Source organism: Cheilinus undulatus, linkage group 9 (assembly GCF_018320785.1).
Source record: "Cheilinus undulatus linkage group 9, ASM1832078v1, whole genome shotgun sequence".
NCBI lineage: Eukaryota > Metazoa > Chordata > Actinopteri > Labriformes > Labridae > Cheilinus > Cheilinus undulatus.
Genome location: NC_054873.1, coordinates 30,940,529 through 30,962,063, shown reverse-complemented (window position 1 = coordinate 30,962,063; position 21,535 = coordinate 30,940,529). Strand labels below are relative to the sequence as shown.

The 21,535-nt window shown below is 39.2% G+C and overlaps 2 protein-coding genes across 5 annotated transcripts in view; one reads left to right on the top strand and one right to left on the bottom strand.

The window, feature by feature from the left end:
• Window positions 1–882: 882 nt before the first annotated feature.
• fbxo31 (F-box protein 31) lies at window positions 883–12,230 on the top strand. 2 transcript variants are annotated; one of them, XM_041795928.1, is made up of 10 exons: window positions 883–1,397; window positions 3,916–3,987; window positions 4,268–4,354; window positions 4,727–4,803; window positions 4,957–5,124; window positions 5,262–5,336; window positions 5,529–5,638; window positions 5,815–5,968; window positions 8,914–9,278; window positions 10,359–12,230. In XM_041795928.1, exons 1-10 carry the CDS (start codon window positions 974–976, stop codon window positions 10,579–10,581), a joined length of 1,755 nt encoding a protein of 584 aa, XP_041651862.1. In that variant the 5' UTR covers window positions 883–973; the 3' UTR covers window positions 10,582–12,230. The 2 variants fall into 2 exon arrangements, with proteins under 2 accessions (XP_041651862.1, XP_041651863.1); XM_041795929.1 differs by lacking the exon at window positions 4,268–4,354.
• Window positions 12,231–13,677: 1,447 nt separating this feature from the next.
• LOC121514882 (cocaine esterase-like) overlaps window positions 13,678–21,535 on the bottom strand; it is a 39,276-nt gene continuing 31,418 nt past the window's right edge. For 2 of the 3 annotated variants that reach the window (XM_041795279.1, XM_041795280.1), the window contains exons 16-23: window positions 18,731–18,884; window positions 18,514–18,618; window positions 18,296–18,394; window positions 18,037–18,180; window positions 15,215–15,431; window positions 14,975–15,124; window positions 14,813–14,885; window positions 13,678–14,731 (exon numbers count right to left, since the gene is read on the bottom strand). In XM_041795279.1, coding sequence (XP_041651213.1) covers window positions 14,545–14,731; window positions 14,813–14,885; window positions 14,975–15,124; window positions 15,215–15,431; window positions 18,037–18,180; window positions 18,296–18,394; window positions 18,514–18,618; window positions 18,731–18,884 — 1,129 coding nt within the window. In that variant the 3' untranslated portion in view covers window positions 13,678–14,544. Of the gene's footprint in view, window positions 14,732–14,790; window positions 14,886–14,974; window positions 15,125–15,214; window positions 15,432–18,036; window positions 18,181–18,295; window positions 18,395–18,513; window positions 18,619–18,730; window positions 18,885–21,535 lie in introns of all 3 variants that reach the window. The other variant, XM_041795281.1, reaches the window with a different exon arrangement.

Genomic DNA, 21,535 nt, shown 5'->3' with positions numbered 1-21,535 from the left:
TCCCAAGCGGAAGTTTCTTCTTCGTGTTGGACTCAGCTGCCAGTGTTTGTCAGTCTTTTTCACGCCTAAGCCTAACCCTTGGTGCTGGATCTCAAATATATCACCTTCTCCACTGCCTTACCCTGAACCTAACCACTCAGGTTTTAATGCCTAAGCCTTACCTTAGACGTACGGACTTCCGGTTGGGACTTCCGGTATGGACTGGATGTATGTCGGCCGTCCTGTCTGCATCAAGGTACTCTTGGGGGGAACTACCCAGCTCCTTTCAAATGACCTAATGTAGGCATACGAATGCGCACGTGTATTATTTTGAAGACATTGCACTCTAGCACCTTAATTTTGAAGAGGACACACGATTGATGGCGCACACTAGCCAATCAGAAGCAAGGGGCCACCGAAGGCCCACCCACCACGTAAATTAGTTTTTTATTTATTGGTAGAAACAGACAATTTAATGAACGGGCTTAAATCTTGTTTCTGGTTTTGCCTCCAAAATAAATTAAATAGTTAGTGTACTTGTTGGTTTTGTTCAAAAGTTATAAAAACAAAGAAATGACTTGTTTTTTTATTTTTACTTTTGTTATTTCTACCAACAATTAGTCTGATAAAATATACCTTTGTCATTCGCATGGCTGTGCATGAATGTTGGGTACTTCGAATGACCTGGGGAAAAGCGAGTTTTACATTCAGTCCATTTATACCACTGAATGAAGCTGCTAACTAAAGTGACAGCCATTTTTAATAATAAAGATTAATATCCTGGGTTGCCTTTACACAGTCACAAACATTTAATACTAGTGAATGATTGTAGAAAGAAAACCATATGGGAATAAAGTTGTTACGTTCTGTACGTAAGCCACTGTGACGTCAGAGGCAGCGGTCTGCCCATGCTCGCGGGGACTGGAGGAGATGAGCCTACTGCAGCTGATAGATGTGTTTTAGTGATGTAATGTTGCCTGTTTGGTGACAACGGATGGCTGTTTGTGCCAGGCTCTGCGGAGTGGGTCAGTCGCGGAGGTGCAGGAGGCGACAGAGGCAAAACCAGCAGGATCAGGGAAGCGATTCCGAAATGGACGAGGAAGAAGAGGAGCGGATCGTCGGACACAGGCAAGCAGACGTCGGTATCGGCTGCGGAGGCCTCGAGAGCGACGTCGCCACTGCAGGGCCCAGTGACGCTTGTGAATATGGCAGTGGTCTTGTCAACAGAAGAAGCTTGCTGGAAGCCAGCAGCACGGGACCTCCACATCCGCAGTCATTAGCGGATTTACCACCGGAGCTTCTGGTGGAAATACTGTCACTGCTCCCCGGAACAGTGCTGCCAAATGTTGCCCTTGTCTGCAAGAAATTCAGGCAAATCGTAAACACTGAAACCATCTGGAGACGGCGGTGCACTGAAGGTAAATGTTGCGACTGTAAAGGTAACACGTAATCATACAGGTACCCTCAACGTGTAATGTTACACTGCTATAAAGAATTCTAAATGTAAGTATAAGACTATGTTAGATTGCTTGTTTTGTCGACATGTTTTTGTCAAGCTCGGTACCCAGCTCGGGCTCACTGGAAATATGCAACCTTAAAAGCATTTCTATTGATCCGTACGGGATTTAAGTAGCAAATGTTCATTAACCCCGCGTCCTTAGTAGCTCCTGCAGAAAAACAGACCACCAAGGCCTCTCCCTGACATTGGGCCTCTGCCAGCCTTTCTGTGTCGCTGATAAGAGTGTTGATGCCGGGTCGGTCTCAGCCTTTTAGAGGCCTTCAGTAGTATTTTGATCACAACACCAGCCTGTATCCTGTGTAGTAAGACTTTAAAAAGTTCCAGTACTTACTGGAATTGCTTCTGAAACACAGAGGTCAATAAGAGGAAATGTGAAACTATCAGAATGTGATTTATTTACTTATTAATCAGGAGTTAGAAATGATAGAACTGTCTTGCAAGGCACATGTTAGGGATGCAATCATATTGGACAAATGCAGCACCTCTTTATTTTTGTGTAAAATGCAATCTGAAAAACACATAAAATCAAACCAACACATGTAGAAAATACAGTGTGTGCCGACATCACAAGTGCATTTTCTACATGTATAAACATAGTGTACATTAGTAACTTATAGATGTGCCTGTCAGCTGCGGTGCTTTACACTACACCTGTGTTTTAAACAAGCAAAATCAATCTAAAAGTATTCATTTTACCACTTTAGTGGCACCATTTGTTTGGAATGTAGCTAAGAGCTTGCCACAGGTTCATTTATTTATTTATTTATTTTATAAGGGACAATGCACATTAACTAACATGGATATGTGAAAGTGCTGGATTGTAGCCATTGGCTAATTTCCATCTGTAGTGACCATTGTAGTTGTGAGTGTGAAGGCAGATGGTAAAGTGCTGTAGTAGTGTGCTGATGTATTGCACATGATCGTGAGTGTGCTTAAGGAAATTGCTCATTTGCCCTTGGCCTGGTTATTTAAATTGCTAATATTATTGCACATAGCTTATCTGACTGCATCTGAGTAGTAATAGAGTAATGTTTTCTAAACATTTATCTGACAGGTTAAATATATGCATGCTTACTAAAAATACTTGCTTCTTTCACTGTTATTCTTTTTTCAAACTGAGATTAATTTTTGGCTTTTGCCATTTGTTTTAAAGCTCTAATACTGCAGGAGCAATTATGTTGCAGTTTATCATGCAGTCCTAACACTTATGATTTCACTATTTATATTTTGATCCAAAAAATCAAATGAATAAAAACAATAAAACAGAGCTAATATTGTGACTGACAACTGTATCCAGAAATATTGAATTGATAGATAACTCAATATCATAGTGATACAAAGTATCTGTAGGTAGACACATTTAAACTTTTTCATCATGCTAAACATCCCTGAAAATGAAGTCTGTCTATGCTGAGAAGCTTCTGCCTTAGCTTTACAACATAATGTAACTTTGATATTAAACAAATAAGCAGCTAGAATGCATTACACAATGCTTGCATAGTAGGCAGTGCCACTTAATTTTTCATGTTATTGTCCTTTTATAGATCAAATCAGACCTTTTTAATCATTTTATTTATTTTTTATTTTTGTATTGTGAATAAAGCTTGAGGTGGATGTTGGGACAAGGCAAATAATGTGTTTGATAGAACTGGAACCCTAAAGGATGTTGTGTCCTTAAGTGATTCACATAAAATAGTTTACCTGGCATGTGTAGTAAGCATTAAACAATGGGGATTTATACAGTATTTTTTAAATAAATTAAGAATGAAGCTTATCTATTTTTTAACCTTTTAAATAATTTCAAGGTCATCTCTTGGGCTAAAGTCAGAGGCATATAAATAAAAGCTTGGCAATTTATGGAAATTTAAATTTAATTACACTATGGCCTCCTGTAATTCATAAATTTCAGAATGTGCAACGTTCTTATGAGCTGAAATTTGAGTCAAAATACCTGTTTAATACAATTTTTGGAGCAGAGATGCTTCACATCATGCAAACATTCATGTCTTTTTTTCTAGAAAAGTTTGCAAAAAATCCTATTTTTTATCAAAATTATATGTTTTATTTGACATTTAAAAAATGATATCACATTTGCAATATGAGTCAAACCTTTTTCAGGTGACTATTGGCCTCTGAATGGCTTCTTATTTTGCTTCTACCTCAGACCAGCTGTGTATCTTAAAAATCATGATAGTCTTTTTGAGTTTGCTGCTGATAAAGTTCATGTTTCTCCTCCAGGATCATTCCGCGGGTGATCCTGCATGATCCATAACACCATGAATCATACAGTGATCTAAACACAAGTTATTACGATGTTTAGAATTTTGAAAAACTTTGTAATCATCAAGATATTAAGAATGCACTAGCACTAGGGGTAAATGCTAATCCTTTTCCTTTTCCATGTTTCATCTCTGCAGAGTTTGGTATGAAGGAGGATCTGCGAAAAATGGAAGTGGGTGGCGTTTCGAGCCGGGACCTCTACGTTAAACGTGAGTTTTTTTCTGCTGTCATGTGTCATATGTCTTTATCGAGTGAAGTATTTTGTTTCTTGAACTCCTATTATTGCACCGCTTTGAGTAGATGTAAAGGTAGGTGTCCTAAAAAGATCTCCCTGTGATTCACCGAAGATGTGAAACATAATGTAGTATGACCTAAAAACATGCCAAACAATGTGGCAGTTATTTGATTTGAATATTTTACTGCATTTACTGGAAGGCAGCGTTGAGACAGCAGCAGCAGCAGCCCTACACATACCTGTGTTGTGTCCAGGTGTCAACCCTCGTGTGAAGTCTGGGCGCTTTATGAAGCTCCTCCCGGACTACGAGCACATGGACTATAGGGACATTTACACGTGCTGTATGTACATGGCTGAAGCATGAGGGTTGTGTTTGAGTTGTTGTTGCAGCAGCAGTGTTATGCATCCTGTAAATAAATTAAATATCTTTTCAGGACTGTTTGCTTTTGTGTTAAGTATTAACAGGAGGCTGGAGAATTTGGGTTATGTGTGTTTTGTTTAGACTTTGTTTAGAGAAGAGCGCGACTAGTTTACACTATCTTCTTTGTGTGTTTACATCTCATAGATTCCATTCGTATAGACACTAAACAAACTACCGCTTTTTAACATACTCTAGAGTTTCTAACCTTGCAAAATTATAGCCTATGGTAAAATATGGGGGCAACACTGCAGGAACTGATCAGTGTAGTGTCATGTTTTGCTATGTGTTGCAGTGCTTCACCCATACAGACATATCTTAGGCTTATGGCAGCCTGACATCGGACCTTATGGTGGACTGCTCAACGTTGTGGTGAGTTATGATTCCAAATTTGACTTAATGAGAAGTTTGTCAAACTCCTCTTTTAAAATCATACAGGAATGATGCTACAATATTCAGCTTTTAATACTGTTTCAGGAAACCTACTTTCACTTGATTAACTGAATAAAAGTGTGATCCATTTAGGTGGACGGGCTCTTCATCATTGGCTGGATGTATTTGCCACCTCATGACCCCCGTGTGGAGGATCCCATGAGAAGACGACCGCTTTTTCGTATCCACATGTGGGAGAGCAACAAGGCCACAGTGGAGTGCATGTACGGACACAAGGGCCCCCACAAAGGAGACATACAGGTGACACTTGTGGGGCTCTAAAGCTTCTTTGTGCACCAAAGAAATTAGGATATTTATCGCCTCAAAGAACACTTTCATTTGAGGTTATAATCTTATAAAGTAGGTCATTCTTAAATATGTGTCATTGTTATTTTTAGACTGTGAAAAAGGACGAATTTTCAACAAAATGTAACCAGACGGATCATCACCGTATGCCAGGAGGAAGACAGGAGGTGGGTCAACTTGGATAACTGTTACAATATTCGTTCTAGTTTTAGTTATCTAGAACAGTTCCCACTGTTCTAGATAGTCACTTATCTCATTTGAGTATGATTTTATAGCCTCTGTACTTTGATAATTTTAAAATTCAAAGACTGCTATCAGCATTCTGTCATTTGTGTCTGTGTCTGTTTGGGTGTGTGTAGGAGTTCAGGACATGGTTGGAGGAAGAATGGGGTCGAACACTGGAAGAAATTTTCCATGAGCACATGCAGGAGCTCATCCTGATGAAGTTTATTTATACAAGTCAATATGAGTGAGTCTTTTTCCTGTATCACACTTTTATCTCAAGCTGTTATCCAAAGTGTTGCTATGTGTTATGCCCTCACTGGCTTTTAGAATTCGTACAAGACTATTGTGTTATCTAAAAAAATGAGTCTGGTTTCTCTTAATGGATGACTGTATATCCCCTGTCCTGCTTTCTTTTGCCAGCAACTGCTTGACATACCGGAGAATCTACCTTCCTCCTGCAATGCCCTCAGATCTGCTGCAGCCAGGTCTCTTCAAAGGAACCTACGGCAGTCACGGCTTGGAGATTGTCATGCTGAGTTTCCATGAAACATCTGCAAGGGCCACAAAGCTTACTGTAAGTTTTTACATAAGAAATAAACTGTTTATAAAGATAGACAATAGGCATCAACCTTCTGTTGTTGTACAAAGTCAAAAAAATACCCCTTCTTACAGGCATTGATTGGATAGAAGAGATTTGGTATTGATGTCACGCTGCTATTGTGAACAAGAACACACGGCAACATAGCAAAAGATTAGGGATGTAATGATATTAAAATCTCAAATATCCAGACAAGTCCACAGTACAGTAGTTATTGCGGTATGAAAAAAATCACAAAAACAACAAGTGAAGACTTGGAAGTAAGTGACACCAGCATTTATTAAACAATTGCACTTTAAATATTATAATATGGCAAAACAGTGCCGTAGGTGTGCACTAGGCTTAAAAATATAAATCTAAGCTTAGACAAGTGTTTACTAACCTCAAAACCTTTGTTTTTCACCCCTGAAAACAGCTGTGGGTCTTTGTCAATATATTCACTGATACACCGAGTGATCTGTTGAGCCCTCGCACCATTGTGTTCAAGTGGGATTGTGAACACTTCCTTATGAGTATTTTGGCCTGGCTGTATTCTGCTCCTTACATTTTTGCAAATCTTTTCGGGGTGATGATTTGCCAAGTGGCTCCTTGTATTTTGCATATTCCCTATCACTGCAGTCTGCTCGTGTCTGCATACTGTTTTTGTTTGTCTGTCACCTTTTCTCCTTTCTCCTTTCTCGACACTGGAAACAGAAATGCTTCTTAAATCAAGAGAATAACATAATATGACCGATGGAGTCCAGCACTTCTAAGCTCCACCCATCTCCACTGTTTACTTGTTGTTTTATATTAAGGACTCTATATGTTGTTTTCACTAAACAGTAAACCAACATTTTGGTGTAAAGATCAAGGCTATAATGTTTTGGATTTTTCATTACTTTTTATTTCTATTTCGTTTTCACTTTCTGCCAGTCAATCACAGGGCTTCCTTATGATGTCATGTGGGGAATTAACACCACCCCCAGGTTAAGTTGGTCCTCCCTGCTTGGAAGAAAGTTCTGCCCTCCTCTCCAGATCTTCCTCTCAGCTGCCAGCTGAGTCAGACAGCTCAGTAACATTTAAAGCCACGGATACAGAAACGGCTCGATCTGAGCAGGGCTGAAACAGAGGGGGTTTTTTTTAGACATGCAAAAATCCAGTACTGGAGGGTTTTTTCAGCAACATACTTCACGGGCATGTTATGTGGACCTTTGAGACCAATATAAACTTGTCTTAAAAGGGTAAAGTATGTCCCCTTTAAGGACTTAAGTTGTGTATAAACATAAACTTTAAATAAAGAGCAGCCTATTTCAACGTGGTTTTAAAATGCAGGATTTCTACTTACCCTAGACATGTATCAGAAAAAAACTAAAGCTAAATGTAATTACAAACTAAATCAAAACAAAGCATTTTTGGAAAATAAAACTGAAGTCAACAATGAACCAGCATTCATCACTTATAAAAATTAAACTGAAATTGAAAGCAAAAATTGAAAATGAATAAACTAGTATAACCTTGGACGGGACAATGAGTGAACATGGCTGTAGTCTTCCTGGATGTACTTATGCCAAGCTTCATTTCAGTGTCCCATCTTTAAACATGGATGAGGCAGACAGCAGCAGGAGCCCTAAATATTTTGCCTTCACTTACGTGTTGCACTGTCCAGTTTCAGGCAGCAGAGATGCACTGTTTTCATATCAGATTTCTGCAAAAGTGCCATAAAGAAGGTATGCTGCCATTAGGACTTGGGGCATTTACATTGTTTCCCATGATACAGGGTGTCCACATCTGTTTATTTACAGTATGTTTCAGCGTTCCAGGAAAGTGAAAGACAACACAGCAGGGCGAGAGCTCCACATGCACACAGCGATGCGCTCTTCCGCTGGCTCTGCTGATCTTTTTCCTCTGTTACAACTTTCAAAGCTGGCTCAGAGTGGGATCACTTCATCCTTCTTTGATGTCTCCCCAGCATATATAGTGAAGGCAAGACATCACAGGAGCATAAATAGCAATCCTTGAAATGGCACTGTTAATCAGCCTTCTGACATAAACATGTCAGACAAAAGTTTTAAATGAAAGGACTGTTTTCCTGTAATTAATGTAAAACCCCCTTAAAGCAACAGAAGGCAACATTATGCCATTTCAATAATATATTTAGATTATTGCATGCCACAAAATATTGAACTGAAATTATGTCTAATCTGTGCCCACCTCTTAGCATTTGATTAAAAGATCACCTGATTTGGATTTAATACCAATGAGGATTGGCAGGCTTCTGGTTGGCCAATCATAGCGACTCTGTACAAACCAGATTTCAGATAAATTGTGCATCTCTCTCTACCTCTTCATTTTGCTTTGGTTGTGCTGTGAGCACAAAATCTGTTCACACAATAGCTTCTACTTTTTACTTTTTTAGATTTACTTTTGAGTTTTTATGCTGTTGTGATAGTGGAAAGAGCAAGTGGCTAGTTAGAAAGAGAGATGGGATGACGTGGTAAAGGAGCCACAGGTCAGATTTAAATGCTATCCACTCACTGAGGACTATAGCCTCTGTACATGAAGTGTGCAGAACCTTTAGGCTCCTGACACACATTTTGCCTTTTTTTAATGTGTATTTATCAGCTGTCAGAGTTTCTGTCCTTCAACTCTGACAAAATTAGCTGAGTGGAACAGACATTGCCACATCAACAATATATTGGTGTATCATGTAGAAAGAGGGGTTAAGCAAAGTGATATGAGGTAGCAGAGGGAAAGGGGGTTTTCTTTCCATTGCACATCCATATTGCTTACTGAAATCCTAATGTCCTGGATTTTATCATCCCCCTGTCAAATTACTTCTCTTTAGCCCACACTCTGTTATAAACAGTACTAAAGCTATAAAGTCATCATTAAATGACCCTGTCTTCTAGTGCTGTAGACTATAACATTCCTCCTCTCGGCAGGGAGACCCTAATGTTCCCGCAGGACAACTCACCCTGGATATTGACCTGAGCCGGCCCGTGGTCCTCCCTGACTTGGAGCGACAGCGCAACATAGAGGAGCTGTCCCGGCTGGTACTGGGGGTACACGAGCAGGTACAGAGAGAGGCAGAACAGCAGGCGACTGCCACAGCCAGAGGAGCAGCAGAGGAAGCCTGTGGTGGTGCAAGCGAAGCAAAAGGGGCCGAGGCAGACAGTAGTGTATGTTCAGATGGCTGCCAACCTGGTCCCAGTAATACAAGCAGTAATCCTCCTGATGCCCAGCCCTTTGTTCTGCCCATGGGGGTCATGGCTCGCAATGAGGTGTACCCTCGCACATGCAGGAAGTGGTAAGAACTTGTTAAAGTGTATGGATTGTATTTGTGTTTACACTGGTAACAGCAAAGATAGACACAATATGCCTGAGCTGTTATGAGATAGGTTGGTTCAAGTTCACAGCCAATAGGCTGAAATAATATCTGTTAGTCTGTTTGTTCTCTTCAACCACATGATTCTTGAAAGTTTATAAGATAAGTGCAGTATATAATTCTTCCAGATAAAGCCAGAATTTGGAATTTTTACAACAAGAGAAGTTGACCTAGATCAGTAGTTACCAAACTTTTTCATCAAGCTTCCATGGCAGATGACAATATTTCCAAGCCTCTCCCCCAACCTTTACCTTACAAATCAACATGTAAACGTACTGAATAAGTCCTAACACTTATCATCATACAGGTGAAGCAGAGGGCGAGATATGTATTTATTAGCGTATTTTCTTATCTTTGGTGTAGTTGTTGGGATCTCAAGATTCATTGTTAGCACTGTACTGACCTGGAAGTTGTGCAGAATAGCACACAATGTTTTTTTCTTTTTTTTCATTATTTAGGCTTGCCAGGCCCATATCACTTGCCCCCAGGCCCCACATTGTAAATTGCTTCCTTAGATGAATCATAAAATATAAAATATCTAAAAAAAAAAAAAAAAAAAAAAAAAAAAAACGTTTCAAAGAAGAGAGGAAATAAGCTTTTGTTGTGAAACAAGGATGATGTACTGATATTTATGATGGGGATGCCACTGAGAGCCTCCCAGTAACTACAGTCTAGTGGTAACAGGTATTGGGGTTTCCAACACCAATCATAACCCTGATTAGAAAATTGACCATTTAATACACCATAGATAAAAAATTTTGGGCCACAGTGCAGCATAATGACAACTTTTTTCTGTAACCATTTTAATTTTACACCCCAAAAGAAAACAGATAAATATAGTGTGATGTTTAATACAGGATATCATTCATCCATAATGTTAAATGATATATGGCTTAAGTAGTATTAGCTTTAATTAGACATGTTCTGTTCACCTTGAAGTCATTGAAATAGATATGGAGTCAGAAATTGATTTATTACTGAATTTATGTTTATTCCTTTCAGCTTTTATGGGACAGGCCTGATTGCAGGGCATGGCTTTACAAGTCCAGAGCGCACCCCGGGGCTCTTTGTGCTGTTCGATGAGGACCGTTTTGGTTTCATCTGGTTGGAGTTGAAGTCTTTCAGTCTGTACAGCCGCCTGACGGACCACCTAGCCCACGCTCATGCACCAAACATGGAGCGATTTGAGGCCATGCTGCGCAACATGCAGTCCTGGACATCCTGATGCAGCTTGCTTTGAACCTCCTCCCACAACACAATGCATAGAAACATCATGAAACACGAATCACCTCTGTCCTTCACTGACAGTGTTGCTATCATGATAGCATATGACCTTAAGAGTCACTGTCCTATCTGTATCTTTTTCAGAAACATCCAGTTTTACTGTCTAACGGAGCTAGTTATGTCACCCTCACCTCGCACACCTGTGCTCTCGTTTCTGTACGAGCACTTTCAAAGGCCTCCTCAGTCACCCTTATCGCCTCACCTCAGTATGACCTTACTCCTCCAGCGCAGCATGATAACAGGTCACATTAAAATTGTATTATTTATTTATTTATTCCCTGCAGGAGAGAAGGAATGATCTTTCATACCACTTATAAAGGAGCAAACTGTACGTGCCTCTGATTCTAAAACCATGTCTGTACTTGGTAGTGCTTGAAGAAGATAAAGGTGTCCAATGTATTCTACTATATAGTATTACACAAATTTTAGTGCCCAACATATTGAACTGCATGCTGCATTTTATTTAGATCTAATCACATTACAATCAACAAATATCCTAACATTGTGTTTTATTGCTCTTCATTTTCTTTCTTTGACTTTTTTCTTAAGAGATCCGTAATTTTTTTTTTAAAAAGGGCAGCATCTCAGGTGTTTTACTTTTACACATTTCAGTATTTTTGTGTGTAACAAAAACTTAAGATGTTGCGTCCATTTTATTAATTTGTTGAGTAGAAATTCTGTGTGAGATTTACAATGGGCAGTTTTTCTAACCATTGGCAAGAGAGGATTTGCTGTCTTATCAACCTGAGTAGCTACAGCAGTCAGTTTTGGTTGAACTGATACGTTTCTGCTCTTTGAACTTAGGCGATAACTTTTACAGCTGTATGCTTTGCATCAAACATCCTTTCATAATGTTATGTAAGCTGGAAAGATGTATTGTAATGCAATAGAATAACTTAACCTATACATACTGATAAGCTGGATTTAATCAAAACTTGACAGTTTATGTGCTTATATATTTATGGTCTGAAACAATAGCTTCTCTTACCTTTGAAATGTATTGCATTTGTTGTTTGTTTCAATGGCTGACCTTAACGTTTGCCTGGCTTTACACTTGCAAAGCTTCTCCCTCCAGTTTCCTTATTTATTTTGAACCTGAGACTAGGCTAGCTGAATATTATACCAACCAACGGCTAAAAGTGCATCTCAAAGTACCAAGTAAGTGTCTGTATGTGTCTTTATGGCCTGATGGTGAAGCCCAGTAGCTTTCCTACTCCAAGTGCACTTTTCTGGGCTGTACAGTGAATCAGTAAGATCCATCAGCCTGCACTTTTATATCAGACTGCAGCTTTACTAACATTTGCAAAAAAATTAAAATAATATGTGTCTGCTAAAACATGTTCAATTTAATTTGACCACTTAATACTTCCCACTTAAAATTGGTACTTTTATTTTACACATCCTTTCTGTAAGCCCTCTGCTATTTGAATTATTTGCTTTTAAAAACTGTTGCTTTGTACTATTTTCAATGCCATACTCCTGATTTTATGAAAAACAATCCAAGTTTGTTGTTTTGAACTGCTCACTCCAGACTTCAGGGAGCTTTTCAGCTTAAATGCTCTTCTCAGTAATAAAAGAAAATAAAAACTAGAAAGTTTTTCGTCAAATCAGTTTATTCATTTCTGCTGTTTGTGTGTGTATCCTATCCCCCCTCACTAATGTGAGATATAAGACCAAAAATAACCAACAAACTCATGATCATGTAGAGGTTTAAACTCACTTGATAACAATTTAGGCTGGACATCTGTGACACATTTAACCATTTTCACTCTAGAATTTGTTTTTTTCTGTGTTTTTTTTTACACAAAAGAAAGAAAGAAAAGAAAAGCATTTTGGCATATTGACTGAGGAATGCAAATAAAATATAATGTAAAGGAAGTTATGAACACTGATGTCAAAAGGTTTAAATGTAATAGAACATCAACTATTAGACTTGTACACATATGAAGGTTTAAATTGATGTTCAGCATAAAAACTAGATAAAAAACCTGATCCCACTTTACAGTTAAAAAGCGAATGCTTTTGAAAGAAGCTCACACTTACAAATGCAAAATCATTTCAGTGTTTCCCACAGGACTACTCTGTACTTGGGTGACCATCCTGCCCCCTCTCATTTTTTGAGTTTCTGCTGTTATGACAGTATTTATCAACAGCACGAAGTAAATAGATGCTCAAATAACACTTGCTTTTTGAAATGCTGGGCTAAAGGCTTATTCTCAATAGGGTAGAGGTGGTTCTCAACTGGTGAGCTGGGACACTTCAAATCCAGCTTGCAGCATACTGGGTGCCCAGGACCTGGTGGGCTGGTCCAGACGCAAGGGGCAACTGTGTGTATCTGGAGGATGGCCAGAGCATTTCAGGACCAAGGTTGATGCGGCGAAGTGCTGAACCGGCATATGTTCCCATACCTGACCTGACCTCAGGGAACAAAAAGTGGATCCCGGAGCTGTTTTCAGAGGGGCACAAATTTGTGCCGAGAAGAAAATGATGAAAACAAGCCTATGGAGTACTGGAGCTAGTAGTGGGCAGACATCAGTGTGTGAATGTGGAGTGAAAAGGTGTAAATGAGAAGGTGTGACCTGCAGTGAAAAGTGCTTTATCTAGTCAGATGACTAGAAATGCCCTATACAAGATCAAGTCCACCATTTACATTTTAAATCATTCCACTTTACCATGATTATGGGTAGAGTATTTTTACCCACTTCTTTTATTCTTGGTATATCAAAGTTGCTTCCATGATAATAAGATGATCTAGTCCAGATCCTCATAAGTCTACTGCGTATTTCACCCTGTATACCTCAGTCTCTTCCTCCAAGCCAGCTCATTGGTGTCCTGGTCCAGTTTCTCAATCAATCAATCAATAATCAAACTTTATTTATGAAGCGCTTTTCATACATGACATGTAACTCAAAGTGCTGTACATAGACAAATTAAAAACATTCCCTCAAACCCACCCACCCCCACCTTTTGCGTAATATAGACAATTAGAGTCATTCCCTCACACCCACACACCCGCAACCACCCTATCCCACTATCAACCACCCTACAGACAACAGTTACATGTGCACCCACTCACACCCACTCACACACACCGTTTCACAAACACACCCCCCCACACACACACACACACTAAAATAGTGGACATTAGGCTGAGTACAAGAGGCTGAGTACAGATGAACCAGTTGAGAAAGCGCCATCAGAGGGGCCGTCTGCACCAGGAGCAGCGAGTCACCCACAGCTACAGGACACCGACGCAGGACCCAGAGGAGGGATGAGGCAGAGACACCAAACCTCCACCAGGAACCCACGAGACAGACCCCTGCAGCCATAGCCGACCACTGCTCCCGGTGCAGAGGGCTCCCCCAGAGGAAACACTGGAGATCCTAAAAATGATAAAAGGATAAAAATAAGTAAAACCTCAGTACAAATAAAACCTAAGAACTAAAATATAAAATAGCATAACTAAAAAATTAAGGTAGGAAAAGAAGTCAGAAGTCTACTCCTCATCTGATCCTGCATCCCTCATCAAAACCCCCACCAGAGTCAAGACTACAAAGGGGGGTGTTCTATTCCTGCCATTTTCCACACTACCCCTGCAAGTACATTTTGTCATCATGATGGAGTCTAATCGCCAACGACATTGCACATTTCCTTTTAAATTTGCAAAATAAATGCTTAATAAACTTGTGTGAAGTCTTTTCTGTTTAAATATAGTCTGTGTGTGGAAAACACTGGATTTACACAGGCTTAAACACAAGTATGTGAGTTTTTTAGAACACAATATCCACTTTGTATATCAAACGTTTCATTCTATGTCTAATGTGTTTCCAGCTGATTTTTTGGGGATTTAATCTGGAATCAACTGAAAAAAATTACAAGGTAGAGAAAGGACAGGAGACTATATCTACAGCTCACTATGATCCATGTTTTCTTTACACTGTTTCATCTTCTCTGGGAGGGTCTGACTCAACAAAATGAAGCGGTCCTTCTTCAGCTGCTGACCAGTTGTCTGCTCCTTCAAATCAATTTTCAGGTACTTTTCTTCTACTCCATACTTTGGCCAGTGAACAAGACCTTCCCCATTAGGAGACCTACACACCACAGTGTTCAAGTTATAAACAGGTTGATCTCATTTAAATGTCAGTATTACCTTTATGAAGCCTGACTCCTACCCTGTGCGAGCAAAGTTGCCCCAGTAGCTCATCACGATTTTGCTCAACTCTTCCTCCTCTTCAGGGCATACATCTAAATGTAATGAATATCTAGTTAAACACTTGAACCACGGAAGTGTCAGACTTCTGGTGGTTAGTTAAAAATAATTAAATTACACTTACCTTTTAATGTCACATGTTTAGTTGTGAAGCAAATCCCAAACACTGTAAAGACTTCATCTCCGTGGTCAGCTTTCACAAAGCTAGGCCTATTTGACTGCAGGAACTGGGGGGGATGCCGGTACTCATACAGATACACAGGTGCACCAGCATCTAAAAGAAGGTACAAATATATATCTCACACTTGTTTATGCAAAATGTGTCAGTTAACTATTTTTTTCCTGAAAATTTTCTATTATATACCTCTGTGGGCATTTGCACACTTGATGGCTGGAACTAAAATTGTCATATCTCCAAGTAGCTCAGTATACCCATTTCGATTCTTCACAGGATCTTCACCATTTCCCATATATTCATTCATGATCAAATCTGAGAGGACTGGATCAGGGAAAAACATATAGAGCAAGCTCTTGACAGTCTCCAGGTCGAGTCCCTCTGTCCAGTTTTTAGGAGCCAAGGACTGAGGGAGGAAGTGGCAGGGATTAACATTTAAGACATGAACAAAAACAAAAATAAATCAGTTTTCAGACTCAATGCCAAACAAGGTTTGTCAAGATGAAAAAAAAAAAAAAATTTCCCAAAAACAAGTGTATTTTGGTATTGAGGATGCAGACATAGGCTGTGTCTAAAACCACACACTCATTCCCCACTACTTATCCACTCTATAGTGAGCAGCATATAGTGGACTATGTAGTGGACTCAACTACAAACACAAAAATGATTTTGGACACTACTCCAACTGTGGGCGATGACATCATCGCCATCTCACAATTAAAACGTTTAGCAACAACAGTTTGTAGATTTCCATGACAACGGCTGAGGATCAAAATTAAAGATAGAATTTCACTGAAAACTGATACTGAAGGTAACATTTTTTCACAAAAATAAAAATACTAACGGAAAAAAAGTTTTGTGACTTTAGTGGGGAAAAAGTAGATTTTTTTGTGAGCATCATAACTTACTTCACATAAAGATGATGGTCTCATGTCTTGTAATCATCATAGGGGAAAAAGTTACTTCATTTTATATCTTAACATTTACAGATCAAATTCTGTGGTGAAAACCAACAAACAAAAAAGTATTAAAAAAAAGTTTTTATACGTGTTCCTGTGTTCCTCTCGTTTGTCCGTCATGTTTGAGAGCAGAAACCGCGATGCGTAATGGTAAATATTGCTTGGCTAGTGACCATTGGTTGTTCACTACTTTTCACAATGCATTGTGGGACAGAATGAGTGTACTATATAGTGAATAACAATGCTCACTCAGAATTCAGACCCCACTACAAAATGTTTTTTTACTATATAAGTAGTACACCATGTACAGTGAATAGGGAGTGATTTCAGACACAGCCATAACTTCTACTATGAGAGACAGGATGGCTCACAGCAACAGCCCCAGGGTTCATATTCCCAAGGTACTCCCCACATGATCCCTTGAGGGACATGATTGTAGGACTTCTCCAGGTAGATTAAGGAGTTCCTCAAAGTGATCTTTGGGTCAACAGTCCAGACCAGCACTTCTCCACTCCTGTTGAGAACATGTTTATGTTGTATGTGAACATGTTCTCTCAGACAATGAGATTTCCAGAACATCTTTGGAGAACCCTAAAAGTTCTCCCAATAAAATTAATCACACACCAGGCTTTTTGTTTCTACAACTGCCAATCCACGGCCCCCAAGCCATTACATCCTGTCTGCTGCTTTCAGAGACCCCAGAGTAAGCCAAGCCCAAAAGGTCTCCTTCTTCAGCCTGATGACCTCCACCAGTGGGTTTTCAGGCTGCCATCATGAAAGGCACCAGTTGTCCTCTTGATGCAACCACTCCCAGTATGGAAGCTTTAAATATGGACCACTTGGTCTCCATGTCCCCAACCTCCCCCAGGTAGCACAAAACTTCTTATGGATGGGAGTTGAAAGACCTTTTAGGCAGGGACCTCCACCTGAAGTTCTCAGTTCTTTTCACAAACTGTTCAGGATACCAGGTCGGTCTGACAGCCTAATCCACCATCTGATCCAACTTGATCCTGGAGTGATCCAGAGGCTGGACTCACTCCAGGACCACACCCAGACTCCAAGAAGGTTGTGTTCTCCAAACTGCTGTTTGGTGTGTAAAGACAACAATAAAATCATTTTATTCTAGCCTAACAGAAATCACATAAATTTGTGAATAAATCCCATATTTAAAAAATATTCAGTGATTAACTCTTGAAAATAGTTCTAAACAGCAAGTTTCTTCTTATTACATCTTTAATTAGCATCACAAAGTTCTGATTATTGATAAAATATGGATTTTTTAAATAGGTGTCAAATGGTGTACCCAGTTACACCATCTGACATTTCATTCTAAAATCAAATTTAACAGGCATTATAATGGATACCTATGGGAGCTCATGGTCGTGGTATAAAGATGTCAGAGAGTACTTTTAAAGTAAATAGTGTTTTTTACAAAGATCATGAAACATCTAGATGTTTTTCTTGGGTCATACCATTTGACATCTGATCACTGACATTCCTTGCCAAGCCCGAGAAATTTTTATAAGAGATACCAACCTTAAGCTGTACCAGTTATGATCATCAGATGTTCATCCCTGTGACATCATCTCCTCTGAAAATGTCTTTTTGAAAATTATTAGCAAAATGGCCCCTTGAATGGTGGTTACACCACGCTGACAATTTAGGAAGTCAACCGGACTCCAAAGATTCCCCAAATGATCAAAAATACACAAAACAATAGTTGTTCAAGACATTCATGTAATATTCAACAGTACTAGTGTAAAATTATGTCAGACTAGTTTATAGAGTGTTTAGTTGGGATTTTCACCTTTTTTAAAAAAGTTGAATTTTTTGGTACCAATTTTTTTGGGTTACACCACATTGACATTTTTTTGCCCGATTATTCTCTCAAAGTTGATTTAACCTGAAAATATAGACTAGGGCAATAAAAGGGGCATAAGTGAAAGGGATTAGTATGAATCTTAATTATATTCACTCCTTTTAGATACTATTAAAACTTTCGGTTACTTTAAAACATGCGTCACCTCATTGACCCACTTACATGATACTTACATCAGCAAGTAACCAGCCCCCTTCATCATTATTGATGCCGGTCATGAAGGGGATCTTGAGAAGTTCATGCTTATTGAAAAGCTCATCCACAGGTTTTCTCAGGAAGTGCCCATCAACATTTACGAAAGGTCTCGCGCTTTGATCCTTGAGAAAATAGAAAAATGTGAAGGGAAAAAATGAGGAAGAGACAGCAAAAAAGGATCAAAACATTTTTTTATCATTAGAGTCCAGTCAATCAGTCAAACATCCTGTAACTCACCATCGCAAGGTCCAAGATTGTTTCAAGATCAAGGTTTTTCATGCAATCAGCGATCTTCTGTGTGCTGTCAAGACTACAGCCTGACATATCTGCAAAGTGCTAAGGACAAAAATGTGATTGATATCTCAGCATATCAGAGAAACAAAGTTGAGTAGTGATTATGTAGATACTGTGCAACGGAGAAAGCTTAAAAAAAAAAACAACTCCTGATAATCTACCTTTGCCACTGGCAGAGGATCATTGATCATGGGCATATCAACTGCAGCGGTACCACTCTCAGCAATGCCGCGGTGGATAAGTCCTTCAGCCAATGGTGAAAGAAGCTGTTGATTCAAACCAAATAAATATTTAAGTTTCTGTGCTACATACCAACTAAACAGTGCCATAGTTGTAAAATCCTTGCAAAGAAAGAGTTTTATGCAGACGGATCCTTACCAGCAGGGACACACTCATTCCACCAGCAGACTCCCCAAATATAGTAACTGAATCTGGATTTCCTCCAAAGTTGTGAATGTGCTGCTGGACCCACTTCAGAGCTTGCACCTGGTCAAGGAGGCCAACGTTCCCAGGCATGTGTTCATCTCCAGTGCTAGATGGAGCATACATTTTAATATATCAGGATGTAATATCGGTAGCTCTCCCAGTTTTGATTTCTTCATACATTCAAGAATTCACAGATCAGATATGTAGCTAATGTGACAAACAGTCGGGCTGAATAGATATGGGGTTATCCAAGGTTTGAAGTAGTTAGGTAGTCTACTTTCAGTGCTTATTTTTTGAAGATTCTACAATCAGTGTGAAACTAGAGTTGTTGGATGTAAAGGCAAACCAGTCAAGTTTCAATTTCTGCCCCTTTGTGTCATCATCTGTATTACAGTGTAACTGTGGCTAGTAAAGAGAATATACAGTTGAAACCAGAAGTTTACATACACTATATAAAAAGGCACATAAACTTTTTTTCTCACCATCTAACATTAAATCAGATTAAACTTTTCCTGTTTTTGGTCAATTAGGATTACCAAAATTATTTCTATTTGCTAAATGCCAGAATAATGAGAAAAGGATTTTTTTTAGACAATTTTTATTACTTTCTTCAAAGTCAGAAGTTTACATACACTAAGATTACTATGCCTTTAAACAACTTGTGAAAGCCCAGATGATGATGTCATGTATTTGGAAGCCTCTAATAGGTTTATTGACAACATTTGAGTTCATTAGAGACACACCTATGGATGTATTCTAAGGCACACCTGAAACACACTGATTCTTTGTGTAACATCATGGGAAAATCAAAAGAAATCAGCCAAGATATCAGGAAGAGAATTGTGGACTTGCACAAGTCTGGTTCATCCTTGGGTGCAATTTCCAGATGCCTGAAGGTGCCACGTTCATCTGTTCAAACAATTATACGCAAGTATAAACACCATGGGAATGTCCAGCCATCATACCACTCAGGAAGGAGACGGGTTCTGTGTCCCAGAGACAAACGTGATTTGGTCTGAAAAGTGCATCTCAACCCAAGAACAAAAGCAAAAGACCTTGTGAAGATGCTGGCTGAAGCTGGTAAGAGTGTGTCATTATCAACAGTCAAACGAGTCCTGTACTGACATGGGCTGAAAGGCCACTCTCCCAGGGAGAAGCCATTACTCCAAAAGAAACATAAAAAAGCCAGATTACAGTGTGCAAATGCACACAGGGACAATGACCTTAATTTTTGTTCTGTGGTCTGACAAAACTAAAATTGAACTTTTTGTCCATAATGACCATCGGTACATTTGGAGAAAAAAGGGGGAAGCTTGCAAGCCTGAGAACACCATCCCAACTGTGAAACATGGGGGTGGCAGCATCATGTTGTGGGGTTGTTTTGCTGCAGGAAGGACTGGTGCACTTCACAAAATAGAGGGCATCATGAGGAAAGAACGTTATGTGGAAATACTGAAGCAACATCTCAAAACATCAGCCAGGAAGTTAAAGCTTGGGCGCAAATGGGTTTCCCAAATGGACAGTGACCCTAAGCATACTGCCAAACTGGTTACAAAGTGGCTTAAGGATAACAAAGTCAATGTTTTGGAGTGGCCACCACAAAGCCCTGATCTCAATCCCATTGAAAATTTATGGGCAGAGCTGAAAAGGCATGTGCGAGCAAGGTGGCCTACAAACTTGGCTCAGTCACACCAGTTCTGCCAGGAGGAATGGGCCAAAATTCCTGCAAACTATTGTGAGAAGCTTGTGGAAGCATATCCAAAACGTTTGACCCAAGTCATACAGTTTAAAGGCAATGCTACCAAATACTAATGAAATGTATGTAAACTTCTGACTCTCAAGAAAATAATAAAAAATTGTCTAGAAAAATGATCTCTCTCATTATTCTGGCATTTAGCAGATAGAAATAATTTTGGTAATCCTAATTGACCAAAAACAGGAAAATTTTTATCTGATTTAATGTTAGACGGTGAGAAGAAAGTTTATGTGCCTTTTTATATAGTGTATGTAAACTTCTGGTTTCAACTGTACAGTGCATTTAGAAAGTATTCAAACCTCTTCATTGTTTTCAGTTTTGTTATGTTGCAGCCTAATGCCACATTCGAAAAAATGTAATTCTATCCGAATTAATCCACACTAAGTATGTCATCATGACAAAGTGAAAACATAATTTTAAACGTTTTTGAATTTTTTTTTAAATATTTGTTTGGCTTCTATTGAAACTCCAAGCAGGCTGCCATGTGTCTTGCACTGAGGACAGACTTACATCTGGCAACTCTGCTTAAAGACCAGATCAGTGGAGGGCAGCAGTGCTGCTTGTCCTTCTGAAACTTTGCAGTCAGAGTGACCATCAGAAACTTGTTCACCTATCTAACTAAAGCCCTTTTCCCAACTGTTCAGTTGACACCAGCTCTTGGAAGAGGCCTGGTTGTGCCAAACCTCATCCATTTGAGATTATGAAGGCAACTGTGCTCTTAGGAACTTTTAGTGCAACACAATTTTTTTGTAGTCTTCCCCATATCTGTCTTTAAGCAATCCTGTCTTTGAGCTCTGCAGGCAGTTCCTCTGACCTCATGATCATGTCCAATCAATTTAACTTACGACAGGAGACTTCAATCAAGGTGTAGAAATATTCCAGCAAAGATTCAATGGGAGGCACTTGAGCTAAATATAAACTACTTTTGCTTAGGGTCTGAATACTTATCATGTCAATGTGATATTCTAGTTTTTTCTTTTTAATAAATTTGCAAAAAAGTA

Excerpts from the sequence above, each read along its gene's own strand:
- fbxo31 (XM_041795928.1), top strand. The coding sequence starts at position 974 with ATGGCTGTTTGTGCCAGGCTCTGCGGAGTGGGTCAGTCGCGGAGGTGC. Across the intron at positions 4,804-4,956 it reads GTGGACTGCTCAACGTTGTG|GTGGACGGGCTCTTCATCAT; the intron begins GTGAGTTATGAT and ends TGATCCATTTAG. Across the intron at positions 9,279-10,358 it reads CCTCGCACATGCAGGAAGTG|CTTTTATGGGACAGGCCTGA; the intron begins GTAAGAACTTGT and ends TATTCCTTTCAG.